Source organism: Pomacea canaliculata, linkage group LG10 (assembly GCF_003073045.1).
Source record: "Pomacea canaliculata isolate SZHN2017 linkage group LG10, ASM307304v1, whole genome shotgun sequence".
NCBI lineage: Eukaryota > Metazoa > Mollusca > Gastropoda > Architaenioglossa > Ampullariidae > Pomacea > Pomacea canaliculata.
This window is the reverse complement of record NC_037599.1, coordinates 19,948,353-19,961,645: the sequence shown is the minus strand read 5'-3', so window position 1 is coordinate 19,961,645 and position 13,293 is coordinate 19,948,353. Positions and strand designations below refer to the sequence as shown.

The window sequence follows — 13,293 nt, the reverse complement described above, 5'->3', positions numbered from 1 at the left end:
CTCTGTCCTGTCTGTGCCCTCCATGGACGCACAAGATGGCTGGTGGCTTATATTAATGCAAACTCTTTTAGGTAGTCAGAATAATGTAAATAGGGATCGGCACGACTTCCAGCACAGAAGAACAACTTGTGGGGGGATAAATGTGGGGCGCGAAATAATACTTTGTATAGATGGCGGGCTGGGTTAAACCCTCACCATTTTTGTATCGCATCACCTGACCAGCACATTTACATACTTTATTTCAATACTTCTCCGTGAATACCGTGCAGGTGCATCCGGGAATCTCTGAAGGCGTTTCCTTGGGATTCTCTGTTTATTTGTCGTGCACTTGGCCAGTCCGCCTCGTGCGGTACAATGCAATTGAAGAGCAATGTGGTGGGTGTAAAAAGTCATCTGTTTATTTGTCCGCGCAGGTCAACAGTCTGCCTCGAATTTCAAAATTTCACAAATTTACTTTCAGAACATAACTTTATTCTCAAAATGATAAATTTTGTATTTTATTCTAGCACACCAGCAAAAGGGAGCTTGAGGAAAGTCTTACTCTCAATGTCTGTCAAAATCTTTCAGGCCAGACATCTTTGGAACATCTGGTATGAGGACCAATGCTCTGTGTAATGCATTCAAAACTTCTGCACAAGAATATTTGGCATAATAAAACAAACACTAATAACAATTTTTGACACTCAGCTGGGGTGTGACAGGATAGCCATGGAGTAGCCATGATAGCCACTAAAGCATTGTAGTTTGGTGTTTCATGCGCTGGACTCAGAGAAGTAGATGGCCAGTGTACAGCTTGACCTGTGACCCTGTACCACTGTACCCTTAGCTAGAATAGTCATAGAATAACTAGGATAACCACGAAGCTAGAAAGATAATTAATAGCTAGGACAATCAACGGAAGTAAGAGTTTTGGGGTCAGCAAAGAGAAGTTAGGCCAGAAGACAACCAAGAAGTATCCACAAGAAGACAGAACGAGTAATTCAGCAGTCAAGAAGGTTTGATAACCAAAAGCAGTTTGGCCAACTCCCAGGTGCTGTAAACTCTGGCCTCTCGTCACGCAATACAGGAAACAGCTCCCCCTCCTAGTCAGCCACAGAGCCGGAAGTAGGCTGATGGAGTTGAAACACCTTCGCCTGCATCTGAAGGTGATGGTATGGGAGAGGAGGTAAGGGAGGCTCGTGCCAGGAACAAAAATTGAAAAAGCTGCAATCTAAATTACAAGTAAACGACTTGCACGACTTTGTCGGTTATTCACAATAATACACTGCATTACACCTTTCCTAGCACCTGCCGTGACATTTATATGGATAAGTAAACACTTTCACACACACACACACAGCCACACACACACTTTTAATAGGTGATGCTCCAACCAGCTGTGAAGCTGTAGAATGGTGCAGGTGATGCCCCAGATGGTTGCGAATGTGTATGAAGGGCGTGTAAACCACCCACCCACCCAACACGAGTTCGCAGCATCGTACACAACACCTGTGCCCTCCAGCTCCAAGCAGCTTCATCTATCCGCGGCGACCCTCAGCCAAAGCTCGCGTGCCGAAGATGTGAAATTGAAGCTCCGGTGTTCTCGTGTTATCAGTGTCGTGGGCGATAAGGTCTACCTGAAATGACGTTGAACCTCACCTGGGGCAATCATCTCATTCTGCCTAATGGCGCGCGCCTACACCCCAGGCATCTCTGGAATGAGCCAGAACAAGGAGGTGGCGCTGCGCCTGCCGTTACAGGTGTGCTGTCAGTAGATGGAACACTTCCCAGCATGCAAAATACTTCTAACATTCTTAGTCATAGCATCTCACAGAAACATTTTTGAGACACAACACTGACTACAAACTAATGTATGTACTGGGCAATAAGTAAATAACTATTATGTGTTAGAAAGTCGACCAACCCTTGGAGACTCGGCATATATAGAATCTCATTTCTTCCGATTTTTGTGCCTGTTTATATTTTGTCTGCCTTCCTTATTTTCCTACTCATGGACAATCATACACACGCGCTCATACACACGTACACACTCTCTCATGACCTCTCTTTCCCCACATGGAGGCGAGCTCAGTGCAGTTTACAAGATGTAAAGGTAGTCAGTAGTTTGACAGAAAAGAGCATCACAATCAGGCAACCGTACTAACACTCATGCACAGTGAACATTGGCAGGAAAATGAAAAAAAAAAAAAAAACCCAAAGAGAGAAGAAAGCTGGAGAAAGTAACAGACCAGGTAAACCGATTACAGTAGGTATTTTCGAAAAGAATTGGTTTAAGTCCAGACCAGGAAGCACTTAGCTCCCCTCTGTAAGATTTTCCAAATACTAGGAACAACGAAAGAGAACAAGCTAGTTAACTAGAATAAACAGTTTTGTTCATTCAAAAGCACCATAAATTTTTGTATGGAGCAACTCTACTTTACAATCGATTTCCTTTTCTTATCTCTCTTTCCATCCACTAAGCTTCTAATAAGCAGACAAAGGGAGAATTAGCGAGTTCTCACTTAATGGGCGAGTTTATTAGTGATGGGAAATGAGATACAAACATGTTAATGCAGCTTGCACTGATGCTGACAATACAAATAATTACACCGACTTACAACCACGTGCAATACGGGTACCTTGGTAAATTATCCTCAATTACCCTCGCTCTCTAGGTTTCTTTTGTTCCCCCTGCAACGAACGGTCTGAGACCATCTCAGTCACAGGTAGTTGTGACCAGCAACCCCTGCCAGCACTGTTTACACTGTTTACACAGTCTTTTGCTAGAGAAGGTGAGCCAGCGGTTAATGCTGACATAATGGGGTAGATGGGTGGGTGTGTGTGTGTGTGGGGGAGACATGCATATTTTTCACGAGACGGACGTGCTCGTGGACTTCATGTTGACAATATTTTCTCGCCAAACAGGTTTATACCCCGTCAATCGCACTTTCCCAACAAATTTACAACGGGAAGTTTAATGCATGTAAAAAAATGAATTGCATACAAGACTAAATCCTCTAGGCACGATCCAAAAATATTTAGTTTTTCTGATTCATTAGGTGTGTACGTTCTTCTGTGGCTCACTACTTCCTTGCATACAGCCCTCGGAATGCCGAGCTTTCTACTCCAGCATGGCCACTGGGCACACCTGTTTATCTTCACATTGCTTATTCTCATCAGCCTTTCGACAACAGTGCTCTGCAAACGACAGCCGTGCTTGGGAACATTTTGTTCGCTCAAAGAACTGGGACAGTGAGTAAGGCTTCCTGCCCACAGGCGTCGCCACTGATCGCTGTCTTGTATGTGGTCAACGGCTTTGATAAGATCATCGAGCTGGACGCTTGCACGCAATAAAAGGCGAAAAGATGAAGAACAAACTTAGATGTTTGAATGACAAACTCCATGTTTAACATTTTCACAGACTTAGCAATCGACACTTGCCTTTGTCGAGCATTCAAGAGAACTGCAAAACTCGAAACGAAGTCTGTTATTTCTTGTTTCTGTATTCGTGTCTGACCAGGCCCCATTAGCTGGGCAAGTAAAAATGAATTTACTGCACAATAAAATAATATGGCAGCTGGAGAGTTTGAAACACTAGTTTACAACATAGAATCAGTCCACAGTCAGAATATGATTCATGATCAGTAAATTAACTTCAAAAAATAGTTTAGAACCAGTTTACAGAAAATTACCTTAGGCTACAGAAAGAAATGTCTTCAGCACGAAGGTTACTCGCGGAGAGGAAAGACAGGTTATAAGGCTAATAATATATATTATAATTGAATAAAGAAATGCCAGTAATGTCATGATAGTAAGAAAATGTTGGGTGCAGAGGAGTCGGACGGTTGGGCCATAACTCACTGACAGCTCGACTGGCTTTGCCATTTGAAAATGTCAGAGGTTCTCTCCCCTGCTGTCCCGTCCAGATTGCTTTCCTTCTGCTAAGCCTCCCTATCTGCCCTAACTCGTTTCTGCTCTTTGCATCAGGATTCAAGTGTTTTAGGATGATTTCGATACAACGATAGCAAAACCCAAAAGAAATGTACAGGTAAGTGTGTTTCTGTTCCGAGACACGTGGAAGTGAAAGGTGCGCAGTGCGCGCAGAAGGAAGTGGTAACGGTTTGTGGTGACTGGATTGGTGGGACATGAAGAGACATGCTAAATCATGCTTTACCTGGGAGTGGTTCAAATGAAGTATTTCATCTGAGCACCCGCTCCTAATTGAACACTTCATTTATGACCCACAAGGGCTTTAATCAACAATGGGTTATTGCTAGATCGATTCACTTCCGGTAGCTCAGGTACTTCAGGTTCTCCAAGGAGAGCAGTGACATGTTTAGCCAAATAATTTGCTACGATTGCCGGTGAAAAGAATCCATGGTAACAATTGCAATGGCGGCTAACAAAATATTCTAAAAAGTTGTGTTGCGTTCCAGGATATTAAATTAAGTCATGTTATTGTTAGGTATTCACAGAAGGGAAAGCCTAGACATACTATACTACTATAGTCTTACATAGAAGATGAACTACAGACATCTACGGACAGTGGGGTACATCAGATAAGTTTAGGGTAGTACGTGGGAAAGATGGAATGAAATGTGTAACTAGCTGATCTGGTACAGTAGACAAAGAACACAATTGTATTTGTATTTTATAACCGAGTTGTGTATGAGGCTCTAATCAACTAAGGTTGGATGTCGCAATTATCAGGGAATGAAAACAGTAAACCATGGCCATAATAATATTCAGGAGAACAATGAACGTGTCTGGATGGCAGCCATCTTCACACACCCATTTCTCTCCCGTGTCCTCTCCCAACCCACAAACAGGTTTCTCTGTAGAGTGTCGTGTGCAGAGGCACTGACCACTAGTGAGTGGCTCACAATTCCAATGTTTCGGTGACAGGCAAGTGCGACATTTGTTTTACCCTTCAAACCTTCTTGCACGTGAGTTTCATCACTTCAGCCAATTGTTTCTCGTCCATATGATTTATTAATTTAATGTAGCATTCTACAGCCCACAGCTTCATGTGGCAGGAGTAATGATACTGAGATCGGTTTTATTCACAATACATGTCCGACAGAGACTGCACTCGATGCAATTAATTTGAGAAAGACTGTTTTTGGAAAATCGGGAGAAACTAACTCTGGGCACTGTCTTTTCTAAACTTGTGACCACCAGGGTAGACAGACAGCACATGAAAGAAATGATGAAAAATGTAAATGTCAGGGTGGAGAAGTCAGTGTAAGAAATCACTGCTGAACTGTTTCTGTGAGATTTACATTTTTATGTATGAACATTTTAAAAAAGTGTCTTTCAATTATTTTTGGGCATGTTGCTAAGAGACCTTTCAGAAAATCTGCGAAGTCATGAATAATTAAGTACAGAAGAGCTTTAATATCTCCGCCCAACAACACAGTTTAGAAGATAAAACTCTATGTCCTTATACCTTGTTGAATTTTAAATGATAAAAGTCACGTACTGACAAAAATCTCAACAAATTTTGGCTGATTTCCATCAAAGTTAGAAGATTGTGCACTCAAACTTGTGTGAAATCAGACCCGCCGAGCCTCTTACATCAGAGGGACGCCCCAGGCAGCAGGTGTTGTGAGAGCTCAGGTAAATGCACAAGCAAGTGCTGTTTGGTGTTGGAGGAAATATCGGGTTCACCGAATCTTAAGGATGAATTAGACAGGATGGCAATGCCACAGGGTGCAGGAAAATGGATGATGATCTTCTCTCCACAGCCCAGCAACCGAAGGGTGACTTTCTGACTCACCTGTGAGCTGTGTATCCTACAGACAGCCCTTGCTCAAAGCCATGGTTACATTTTTTAAAATATGAAATTTTTTTCAACCCATAATATTCCATTTGTATTGTTTATTGAACACTGAGGTCTGATGAGTGTAAACTATTTTGTCAGAGGTTTTCATTAGCTGCCAGTAATGTATCACTGCTGCACAAAAATCCTCCATGAATAAACAGAAAGTTGTGGACAATTGTTGCACAACAAAGGTGGCGGGCACGCGGCTTGTCTGCGAGCCATCATGGCTGCTATGGGATCCTGTTTGCATTAACTTGTCGTCTGCAGCCCGAGGCTAATGGAGTTCGATCTGTGTTCAAATGCTTGCCCACAGTAGACAGACATGTGACAGTCATGTCTGCTTCCTCCGCCCCAGGCTGCGAGGTTTCTTTACCTTTGCCACACCAGTCCAGCACAAGTCTTCGCTGGCGGTTTCCAGTATAACCGTTGACTCGCTGACATCATCGACAGACTACTCATGAAATAAGGCAGATGAAGATTTATAGTTCACCATATGATATATGATGCAAGCCGATGATTGAAAGATTGTGCATGAGTCAAAACTCTGAACTGTATACGGAGAAGAAAATTATTTTTATCGATCAGTGGAAACAAAGAACATTTTCTGGATCCTGAAGGAATTTCAGTAAAATAAACAAGAAATACAAGATAATGCATTTTTAGCACACACACAAAAAATAATTTTGAGAAAAAGACAGGCAGCTCATTGCTATGGCGACAAGGCATTAACTGTGGACAGTGTGTGAGCTTCATAGCCCTACCCCTTCCCACTCCAGACCTTTTTACAAGACCTTCTTCTTGCAAACTTGTTCCTTGGCTGTTAAACTCTTAAGTTCATCCGATAGTCAGTACACAAGTCAGTCTACATAGTTTAGTAAGAATAATTCTAACCAGGTATTGACAAGCTTGTAGGACTATGACACTGGCGCCTTTCGTGAATAAATGAGTTTCCTGACACTGAAAACATGAGTGGTATTCACGGTTTGTGCCTCAGTGCACATGAATGCTGTCAAAAGTAATTACTCCTCCACCCCTCCATGCAAAAAGAAAAAAATAAATAAATAAAATAAAAAACAAACAAACAAACAAAGATGCATGTCCTCATTGTCTGAAGATAAGAGAACTAGTTCTGTCGTTGACAGTATTTGTTTCTGCATATTTACCTGCATGTTTGTGGTGTAGAAATACCTGATATCTACCTGTCTGTGTATTCATGTGTAGATGACTGGAGACTGTGCTTCAGTGACTTTGAAAAGACTGAGAAGTAAAGCCAGTAATTTTCTGTTGATGTGCGGCAACACGCACACACCCCGCACTCTCCGCCGCAGGGAGTCAGACGGCGCGCACAGTTCGACCTCGAGATGTGAACTCTGTCACTCCCCTCGCGGAAGGTCACACTGTCTCTCAGCTGAAAAAAACCATTGATCTCACCCACTCGGTCTGGATGAAAAAAAGAAATAAAGCAAGACGGAGGAAGGAGGAACTAAGTAGAAAAAGTGCTTCATAAGCGTTTGTCAAAGCACGAACCGCTCAAAGGGAGGCTGGGTGGTGGTGGTCTGGGGGAGGGATAGTCGAAGGACGAGGTTGTAATGTCAGCTCAAGACGGGAACACAAACCCGGGTAGAAGAGGAAGGTGGCCAGGGGACAGGACTGTTAAAGAAGAAATGCCTCATGTACTTGCGATCAGTTTGAGGACAGGTGTCAGGCAGGTGCATAGGTAGACAAACAGGTTTCTGTCTCGAGCTGCATACATAGAGTAGCCGTTAGTCGACTTGGCTGTGGTTAAACTGCGGAATGGCTGACATTTAACTATAAGAGGAATTCTTCTGCTTTGTCTGTAACAAAGTTTTGACCACAGTAGTTCTTAGAGTGCGTGGGACTGAAACACTTCTGCTATTGCGATGGGCAACAGATATACGTTTCTACAACAAATATACGTTTCCATAACAATTCTTGTTTTTCTAAGATCTCCGCTTACTTTGTTGTACACCCGGGGTACTTCGACTGTTCTTCTTGTATGTTCCCTTGTTTATTACATAACCTCAAGACAAACTGCTGACCTTCTCAATGCCAGGACAACATGGCTGCCAGCCTTGAGAACCCTGAGACAGAAACTTACTGTCGACCTTGACATTGATGACAGAAGCTTGACAATGTGAAGAGACAAACATACCACGAAATAACAAAGTGCAGGCCAGGCTATTTCAGCATACTCTGTGATCGGTGTGACCCATACTCTGCTGGGCAGAGAGGTTTTGACCTTTGACATTCCAAAGTTTGAGATCTGCTTCTCACTTAAAGGTCAGCAGAGTGCAATTTAATTTTGAAATGGCATCCTTAGCGCAGTTCAAGAGACTGCTTCTTTGTGAATATGATTGCGCAGCCAATGGATGGAACAAGTTATTTCGAGACATTCCTGGACTTCAAAGGAAAAGGGTTATAAAAAAGTGTCTTATACTGAGGTCACACCAGTCAGGTAGGGGTAGGGGGGACTGGCAAACATTTAAAGAAAATGGGATTGTGCAGGTACTGTATACACAAGCCTTACCTCCCAGCCAACTTCACTTTCAAACACACACACACCGTGCACCGCTCGGTAAATCTCCAGCAGCATCTTACCTCTTGCCTTCATCTCTTTGTTCACCCATCCCATCTAGTTAAAACGGCATACGTGTGAGGTTGAAAGGTCACTTCCCAGCCCTACCTCACTCTTAGATGTCTATGCCTGTTACCAATGATAATGCAGCGGGTAGGGGCAGCATGGAGACAAGCTTTGTTCCTGTTCTCTTCACAGTAAAGTGTGATGTAGCTGTCCCTAGACTTGACTAACCCTCGTTAAGTAAACTTGACTAACCCTCGTTAAGTAAACTTGACTAACCCTCGTTAAGTAACTGCAGCTGATGTTTGTAGTGCCATGGCAATGTTTGCTCAGGGTTAGTGGTGCTTGTTTGGTGACATTTTTTCTCGAGAAAGACTACTGGGCACCGAATTCCCATGGCAACACTACTTAAAGGAAGTCCGCATTAACACTGGATTGAAGCCTTGGTCAAATCACGAAGAACCCACGAGAACATGGTCTGCCCATTCATTCGTGAAGGGTGGTCTTAAACAGAAGTAACTAATGGCAACATTAAAAGCTATAAATGCCGCAGGACTTTATCACCCTCCTTCCCTACAATAAAATCACAAATTTATGGTGAAATAATTTTGAAAAAAAAGACAAGAAGAACAGATTATTGTGAAAGTCTTTTTTCATTAAAGAAAATAACTCTCCACACAAATGCTCTGTATCAGATAATCAGTCACACCAACGAACAGACGCACATAGATTGAAAAATAGTATGTTGAAAGCCAAGCAAGAATTAAAAAAAAACTAAAAAGAAAGAAATAAAACTCCTGACCAACATATAAATGTTATTGTCAGGTCAACGAAAACACAATGAATTTTATTTTACATTGTAAGTTCACCATCAATCCAGACCCATGACATTTTAGTCTACACCTATTCACATCAATACTCTTATTACACTCGCTGTCTACTTCATTTTTCTCCATAGGAAACGCACATCACGTGACATGATCTAAAGATTTATGTTTCCCAGCATGCTCACATCTTACACCGCGAATGTCTGTACTCGATCAAACTGAAAGCTTCCTGACAAATTCAAGGATGTGATTCAATGACAGACGAGGAGCTATTCCGGAATATTGCAAACCATTTGGACTCCAGAGTTAATGTCTCCCTACCCTCGAGACAGAGAATGCGAAAAACGATTTCCTCTCAGTTCAAATGAAAAATGAAAAAAAAAAAAGTTTAGTTCGAGTGTTCCAACGCCAAACGATGTGACAAAAATAGAAACTATTACACAAATTTGTCGTTTTGGTATCCTTGAACAGATTAAAAAAGATTTACTTGTCTTACCCGCGGTTTGAGGAAATGGAGGTTATGTTCTTGCCTAGACGGTGACCTTTGCCCGGCGCACCGAGAAAAACATTTCTGAAGAAGGTAATTTATTTCGCGGATGATCTAATACCTCGGAGGCAGGAAAATGGCGCCGCAGTTTAGAAAGGGTTGCTATTGACACGCAGGTCAATGCCTCACCTCTACATTACAAAAATTATATTAGCACTTTAACTAAGATTAGCATCGGGATGATGAATATTCTACCTGTTACCTTTGAAGTCCTCTGTTGTAATAAACGTTGGTACTTTTACTAGTGTTATTGTCTCAACTGTCACAATAATTTTTTTTGGAAAGGTCTGATGTTCATTCTTTTACTGTCCTAAACTAATCTTAGAAATTTATTGAAATCTGTATACCTTTCCTTACTAAGTCTGTAACTGAGTTACTGCAGGTTGTAGTTTCCTTGCTCCTGTTATTGTTTTATACCACTGGATGTAAATATTTTACACAGCTCTCACTGGTACTTTGGCCATTGTTCTTGGACCTGCAAGTTCCAGGACATCCAGTAGTTCCACAAGTATATCATGCCCACAGTTTGATTCTTCTACTATCTGTCTCACCTGTATGCACTTTCAAGCAGACCAACCTCACTCCTATTATTTTTGAAAATATATAACTATTTCTACTGATAATTGAAGTATGCAGTCCTAGTGTTTTTATAGAAGCTGGTCCTTCTGACATTGTTGTCACATCGTCTGTTGCTTCCTAAAGTATTGTTACCATGACATCTTCTGCGGCTACCACCATTCCATCCTCTACAGCTACCATTACATCTGGAGTAGCTCATAGCTATCAGACTAAGAGACACAGGAAGTAGGTGTCCTGCAAAGCCGCTCCAGTAATAGGAGGTCGATGATTGCACCATAAAGACAAGAATACCAGAAGGTAAAATCAATAACGCACGCGAGTCTTCACGGCACCACGTCACAACACTCATAAAGCGGAAATAAAGCGACTCACCTTTTACGGTTATTCATGGTTTTCATGATTAGTCGATCCTGGTCATTATGTTCCTGTAACTGTCGTGGTGTGTTTTCCAGTATCTCAATCCCAACCGAAAAAGACGTACAGATCACGTAATCCTTGTACTCTACACTCCACGTTACGAGAGGTCAGCTAGGTGGTAGCGATAGGTTAGCCCTTGTCAAAGGCTCCACGTAATTGCACCGTAAAAACTACGTACGGATCGCGTAGTCTTTGTCCGATGGGCTTCACGTTACTCCACCGTCTAGCATGGGACTTCACGTGTTCAAAGCCCTCGTCCACGAGGCTTCAGGTTATTCCTACGACGTGAACCACGTAATCAGGACAGACGAACGACGTATCGTCGACTTTTGCGCGTGGCACCATCGACACAGCTCAACGCCTCCCGCATTTTCTCGTGCACCGCTCGCTCGGTCAGGATGATCAATAAAGCCCGAGTCGAACACGCAGGCGTGCAACAGCCTCGAGCCCTGTCTTGCTCAACTGAAGCAAGGAACGAGCAAACCCTCGGGTGACATCTACAGCAACACGGCGACTTGCACACAACCAGCTGTTTGACAGCTTGGGTCACCCACTGCCCTTTAGCGAGGGCTGGCGATAGATTATCAGTTCATTGCACGCTATCGCTGCAACTAGAGGGTTTGGGTGGCATTAAACAGCTGTCCAGCAAACCATTCTTCAAAAGCAGTCTGTCGTATGTCTTGAGTAATTGTTCACCTCCAAAAGCTTTTTTTTTTTTTTTTTAAAAATTTCAAAGCCTCTTCAGTGAAATTTCCGAAGTGATATTTCCACAAAATGGAAACTCGACGAAAAGCTTGATCAGAAATGAAAACATTCTTTGAGTGAATGACTCGTGGTGTAGAAATTTAAACTTACTGTTACCTTTCAAGTGTGGAGCACAGCTTATCTGCGACCCAAACACTGTACAGACGAAAGTTAAAACCAAAAATATCCAAAACAATTTGATCTTGACAGTTCCCGGTGACAGCACGTTCGGTCAAAGCAGACGACACCGGGAGATCACTCTCGTCTACCTTCGCTGCAGAGACAATCGTTTAGCGAAAGAGAAGAAGAATATGGTAGCAGACGAAAAAGGAGGAAAATAATCAACCTGCACACCATAGACTAGCACTTGCAGCACTGACAGCACTGAAGCAGCAGCATCTTTGTTGTGCTGCCCTCGACAGGGTAGCTGGCTGTTAACTGCACTTTACTGCGCAGCAGACGCAGTGAGAGTTTGAGGCGGTCGCGCGCTCGGCCCGAGGAGCTAGACGGTCGTCTGCTACGGAAAGGGACGCCAGGCTCACGTGCAGTTCAGAAAAAAGACAGACACACACAGAGCCCAGTAACAGACTACATTAATTCGCAAGGTTAGTGATCTCGGGATTAAATCGAGTCCATCGAAAACTAGATATTTCAATAATAATAATTAACAATAATTTCTGTTGAGTAACACTTCGAAGTTTTGAGGGTCAGAAGGTTATGATGTTTGTCTTTTCACACATTAAAACAACAACGATGGTAATAACAACTAGTAAAAACTAGTGACACTAAGCTAGCCCTGTCACGTGACAAAAAACAGACAAAGTTTGTGTGTTAAAAACTCGTTTTACAAAGATGAAAATTTACACAGAAAAATATTTCTTCAGATTTTGTTGCAAATCTGTTTGGCAGAAAGTAATAATTACTCTCAGATAGTTTGACCATCCCGAGGTGTAAATGTAGGTCCAACAGATTGATACCTTGGTGAGAGGCTCAAAAGCTCGCACACCCATCGTTTGGCTTAAATCCTTCACAGAGTCAATGAGGCATGAACTCTTTTCTAGAAAAACTGTTATACCTTTATGAGGGCAAAGGTCGTCTCCTAGCCAACGAAAAGGATTGTGATTATCCTACTAAAGATGCCGAGAGTATAGTACATTTCAGGATGTATACAAAACATCGTGTACCCACGGTCTGGACGTGAAGACATGACAGGTCGTGGACATGACAAAAACAATATTTTTTGGATATTTTGAGATAGTGTTATGTTGTGTATTTCGACATGTTCTTTATCCTCATTTGCCAGGTGATTTTGATAACATAATTGTAGAAATACATGTATGTATATTATGTCAAGAAAGACAGTTATTAACTTCATGCTGAACTCACAATTTATGGAAAATAAAGTTTGGTTGGACAAAGATTATTGGAGCTTTACATTTCACAACCGTAGCATGCTGCGTTGTCCTGAGTCTGTCCAAGTGAACAGTTTTGCACTCAGGTCTGAACATGTGCAGATGCTGGATGTTTGCTGGTTGAGGGGTGGGGAGTAGTGGTGGGGGTTGAAGGAGAGGGCGAGCCAGAAAGCCTCGTGCATGCAGCACGCGGGGGATGCACAGCGTCATAACAGTGCACGTGCTGCAAGTGCTTAATTGTTTGTGGAAGCGCATCGCGCCTAGTGTAGTAGTGTGCCACTTTTGTGGGAGGCTGGTGAAAAAAATTGTACTCTACGCTAAGATAGTGTTCATCCATTGTTATATTGTTGTATATATATATATAT

At 42.5% G+C, this 13,293-nt stretch overlaps 1 protein-coding gene across 1 annotated transcript in view; it reads right to left on the bottom strand.

Annotated features, from left to right (window-relative positions):
• LOC112573113 overlaps positions 1–11,926 on the bottom strand; it is a 95,629-nt gene extending 83,703 nt beyond the window's left edge. Inside the window, exon 1 of the mRNA XM_025253160.1 lies at positions 10,728–11,926. Within this exon, the coding sequence (XP_025108945.1) occupies positions 10,728–10,753 (26 nt within the window). The 5' untranslated portion in view covers positions 10,754–11,926. The remainder of the gene's footprint in view (positions 1–10,727) is intronic.
• Positions 11,927–13,293: the final 1,367 nt, after the last annotated feature.